A 4,891-nucleotide genomic window follows, 5' to 3' on the forward strand; every position below is an offset into this window, starting at 1 on the left:
CTAGAGAAATCCAAATACACCACTAAATCATTTAAGTAGAGGAATGGAATATTCCTATAATATCTCTCATGTGAAGAAAGGAGATTCACTTATTTATGACACCTTACTCACCCATATGTGCACTATATCTCTCCATTTTGTATTTTTGAGATTTCACGCGTAGGAAAACTTAGAAAAGAATCATCTCTTGGTATCAAAATATTCATCATGAAAAGACAAATCCAACTATGTTAATCAATTGGCGGATTTATTTCGAAAAACACATTTTCCCCAAAGAAGTACTTCTTTTTAATTAGGTGTCACATAATCGGCCACTCTACCCTAGATATGAGCACATTGTTAAATGTTGAATGTTGAAGCATTAGCACAATCACAAGAACAGTAGCACCCAGGCCTCCCAAAGAGGAGGTAGTGGTTTCCAATCTACCTACATGACATCCGATTTCATTCCTCACTCTCACAACAAGTAGGAGAAAATAAAAACAAGGAGAGGTGGGTTGTTAATAACATACCTATTTTCAAAACCCTAAATAGAAAAATGAAATATCAAAGGAAGAAAGGACAGAAAACATCAAATTAAAAGCCCATGATGGGGGCTGAATGTTAACATAAGAAACCAAACCTATGCTTTTGTTTTTTTGTATTGCAAGAGTTTCCTACTCCAAGTAGATTTTTTCAAAAGGAGCTTATGCATGTAGCAAGCAAGGCTCAAATCCAGGTTTTTATTGGGTTAGTCAATCACCTTAGCAATGGTTAATCAAACCTATATTACTTGCATGTATCCATTTACATATAATTTTACTAGTATATGGGACATGCTTATGTATGTTCCCTAGCATTACGTAAGAATGCGTGAAAATTCTCCATGAATTTAGGATATGGTAGAGTTTGTAAAAAACCCATAGCTCCCGCCCTCCCAACCCCTTTCACAAAAAAAGACGTGCCACATTGGAGGCTCTTTCTTCTTATAATGTGAATGACAGTTTTATTACACGACAACAAAACCTCATTATTTGTTGCACTTTTTCCAGCTAGAGTTAACGTGAAAACCACCTTGAAAATGGATGAACACATAAGTTGAAAACACAAAAGATGTACTTTTTTTTGTTGTTGTTTATGAATAGTCAAAATTGTATACCTATACATTATGCCTTTACAATATTTTTTATCGAGTCAAGATATATATGTATTTCAATCGGTTGCATACTCCTTGATAGTTCTATTGAAAAAAAAAACATGTTTGAAAATGATTGTCATATATAAACAGAGAGCGTAGAGAAATGATCACCGAAGTGATCAAGGAAGCAAGCAGATATCTCATTCAGTTGTGGATCCCTTGATAATTATGTTTTTTAAAACATAATGTTGTAAAATGGAAACTTACAACAAATGTGAGTTTAGAAGAAAAAAGGTGTGTCACATTGGAGGCTCCTCTTGCCTTTAATATGAATGACTTAGTTTATTACACAATAAGAAAATCTTACTAGGACATATTCGTATTTAGTGTAATTTTTCCTGGCTAGAGAACTAATGCATAAACCATCTTGAAAATAAATGTACAAATAAGCTTAAAAAAACAAAAGATGTACTTTTTTTTTTGTTTCTCCATAGTGAAAATTGCGTACTTTTACAAGTCATGCAAGACTTTACATTATTTAACTTTACAAGAGTTACACAAAATGTAAATTCTTCAAAACTCATGTACACTTACTCTCAAAACTCATGTATGCTGCTTATTAGTCTCTCACCCTTGCAAATGCCACTCATAAAACAAATAAAAAACTAGAGGTAATAACAAGCACCGAAAAACTAGAGGTAATAACAAGCACCGATTGTGAAATAGCTAGATCGCAACTTCAAACCAGCTTGTTATGATTTGAGGGGTGGGCATTTAGCCCATGAAATGAGATTTGACCCATTAAATGAGAGCGAAACCTCTCTAATCTTTCTCAATCGGCCCTACTTAATGGGTCTCCCATATTTTTCAAACCTTTCTCAATCCCTAAATGGAACCCTTAGACCCGAAGGGTGCTGTCAAGGGAGAGAGACAAAGGGACAAAGCGCAGCTTGGCATGACAGGGTTGACTCGATCGGATTGTCCACGTGACAACCATTAATAATGCCATGTATATGCAAATTGTTGGATCCAATGAGAGCTAAATTTTGGAGCTAAGAGCTAAATTGTCAAGCCTTTCTCAATCCCTACGTACGTACTGGATTACCCCAATTTCAAGCCTTTTGACCGAATCTACGTATAAACCCTTGGACCCAAAATTTGAGCAAATCTACATATAAATCCAAGATACCAAATTTGACCAAATCTAGTACCTAGTAATAAGGTCTTTTAGGTCTTCTTGCACGATGCAAGCTAGTCTCACCCTCGCCAATTCTGCTAGTAAAACACGTTTTTTAAAAAAAAATTAGAGGTGATAAGACAATCACCGACTAGATCGCAGCTTCAAAGCTTGAAAGTGGACACATATATGTGGAGCCCCATGAAATGAGATGTGACCATTGAACGAGAGCGAAGCTTCTCTTCTCAATCCCTTCCCATTCCAAACCTTTCTCAATCCCTAAATTAGACTCAAGAAAAAAAAGAAATAATACCAAACAAGGTCTTTTCCATAAGCTTTAACTAATGAGAGCTAAATATTCAAGCTGAGAGCTAAATTGTCAAGCCTTTCTCAATCCCTAAGTAATGGATTACCCCCATTTTCAAACCTCTCAAATAATGGAACCTAATTTGAACCCAAGAAACCAGATTTGACCAAATCTCCTTGAACGTATTAAGGTCTTGTGCACGGTGCTAGCGTCGTGGAAGTTCTGCCTATAAATTCGCTCCCTACCTATGTGAGTGTCAACAAAGCGATTGTCTCTTCGACTTCACCTTTATAATTTCCAGTCGTTTTGAGACAACTTCACAGAGCAATAATATGGAGCAGCGTGGCCTTGCGTCCGCCCTGTTGGGCTGTATGCTAGTCCTCCTCGTAGCTGCTACTTCAAAATCCTACGCACAGCTTAGCTCTAGTTTCTACGACGCATCCTGCCCGACTGTTGCGAGCATCGTGGAGCAAGTGGTGCAGCAGGCAGTGCAGCAGGAGGCCAGGATGGCAGCGTCCTTGCTGCGCCTCCACTTCCACGATTGCTTCGTAAATGTAAGTGTGTAAACCAGTTATAAGCGTTGATCAGAAAGGTATACTGCCCCAAGGAAATGAGTAACGATTAAGAGTACAGCTCGATTGCACTGATTTTTAATGCAATGTAGGGATGCGACGGGTCGGTATTGCTGGACAATACAGACACAACGACAGGCGAGAAGACGGCCCCTCCAAACAACAACAGCTTGAGAGGCTTCGACGTGGTGGACAACATCAAGTCCGCCGTGGAGGGAGTGTGCGAGGCGACCGTTTCGTGTGCTGACATTTTGGCGCTGGCGGCCAATGCGTCCGTGACCCTGGTAATATATACATATTAGGAGCAGGCAGACTCGTCACATGAGGAGCCTAATTCAATTAACTATCTCTCGACTGCTACACGCTTAAGACCTTATACAAGGATGATTAATGTACGCAGGTCGGAGGACCTTCCTGGACGGTGCTCTTGGGAAGAAGAGATGCAACCACTGTAAGCGCCACGGCGCCTGCACAGGACCTCCCAAATCCCAACACCGATCTCAACACGGTCATAGGCAAGTTCACGGCGGTGGGCTTGTCCACGCAGGATGCAGTTGTGCTCTCAGGTTCAAACTCATTGACTCGTCGCTACCAATATTGCATTGTGAAGTAATAATTCCGTTACAATTTGTTGATTTGTGGCCCGCCCATGTGCATTTTCTGTCGTGGCTGCAGGTGCCCATACCATCGGGCGCGCCCGCTGTATCTCCTTCAGCTCGCGCCTCTACAACTTCAGCGACACAGGCAGCCCCGACCCCACCGTCGACTCCACGTACCTGGCCGCCCTGCAGAGCAACTGCCCGCAGAGCGGCGGGGACCCTAACGCGCTCAGCTCGCTGGACACAACCACCCCAGACACCTTCGACAACAAGTACTACGCAAACCTGCAGCAGCACAAGGGCTTGCTGCAGTCCGACCAAGAGCTCTACTCCACCTCCGGCTCCAGCACCGTCTCGCTCGTGGACACCTACAGTAGCAGCCAGAGCACCTTCTTCAGCGCCTTCGGCCAATCCATGATTAACATGGGGAACATCGGCCCTCTCACAGGCACCCAAGGAGAGATCCGTCTCAACTGCCGGAAGGTGAACGGCTAAGCTCGGTCAACATGCGTAGCATTAATTATGGCTTTTCAGAAAGCAGGCATTACCAGTTTATTGGGAGAGACGATTGTATTCCTAGTACCTATCATGTTGTTGGGTTTTTGGAATTCATGGGCTGTATTATTATACACAAGGCTTGTAGCCTGAAATATGGAAATTGCGTTCCAGATTTATTGATTGATTATATAATTATTTATTGCTCGAGGGTTTCTCTAATTTGATGCTCAAGACTTGTTGTATGTGCACGTTCTCTAGATGAGTCTCTTGTATATGAAATGGAGAAGGAATTTGTGTGTGGCACAATAGCTTGAGGCAGCCGTTAATCATCTAGCTGTATGTAAAGAGTAGCAAAATATGAAAGTCACACTTCACACTGGAATTTTTAAAGATTTAATTGATTGAGGTCATACATCTTAGGTCTTTCATCTTATGTCTTCAATGTTATCTTTTTTGGCGCTGATTATTTATTTGCATCGCGCTTGCCTTGACCATTGAGGCTTGATTTTAAAGAACTGTAGAGAATGCACATGTTTAGTTACTTCATGTCGATGCCAATCTGATGCCTTTGGGACGATACTATACAATTATTGGAGGCTCTCAACGGTTATTTTTAATTAT

At 41.1% G+C, this 4,891-nt stretch overlaps 1 protein-coding gene across 1 annotated transcript; it reads left to right on the forward strand.

Moving 5' to 3' along the window:
• The first annotated feature begins 2,832 nt into the window (after nucleotides 1-2,832).
• On the forward strand, nucleotides 2,833-4,301 carry LOC147620239 (peroxidase A2-like). Its single transcript, XM_086772720.1, has 4 exons — nucleotides 2,833-3,155; nucleotides 3,266-3,457; nucleotides 3,574-3,739; nucleotides 3,849-4,301. Exons 1-4 carry the CDS (start codon nucleotides 2,934-2,936, stop codon nucleotides 4,265-4,267), a joined length of 999 nt encoding a protein of 332 aa, XP_086628846.1. The 5' UTR covers nucleotides 2,833-2,933; the 3' UTR covers nucleotides 4,268-4,301.
• Nucleotides 4,302-4,891: the final 590 nt, after the last annotated feature.

Source organism: Cibotium barometz, chromosome 32 (assembly GCF_041138505.1).
Source record: "Cibotium barometz isolate CiBa-2024 chromosome 32, ASM4113850v1, whole genome shotgun sequence".
NCBI classification, from domain to species: Eukaryota; Viridiplantae; Streptophyta; class Polypodiopsida; order Cyatheales; family Cibotiaceae; genus Cibotium; species Cibotium barometz.

Excerpts from the sequence above, each read along its gene's own strand:
- LOC147620239 (XM_086772720.1), top strand. The coding sequence starts at position 2,934 with ATGGAGCAGCGTGGCCTTGCGTCCGCCCTGTTGGGCTGTATGCTAGTC. Across the intron at positions 3,458-3,573 it reads CCAATGCGTCCGTGACCCTG|GTCGGAGGACCTTCCTGGAC; the intron begins GTAATATATACA and ends TAATGTACGCAG. Across the intron at positions 3,740-3,848 it reads GGATGCAGTTGTGCTCTCAG|GTGCCCATACCATCGGGCGC; the intron begins GTTCAAACTCAT and ends TCGTGGCTGCAG.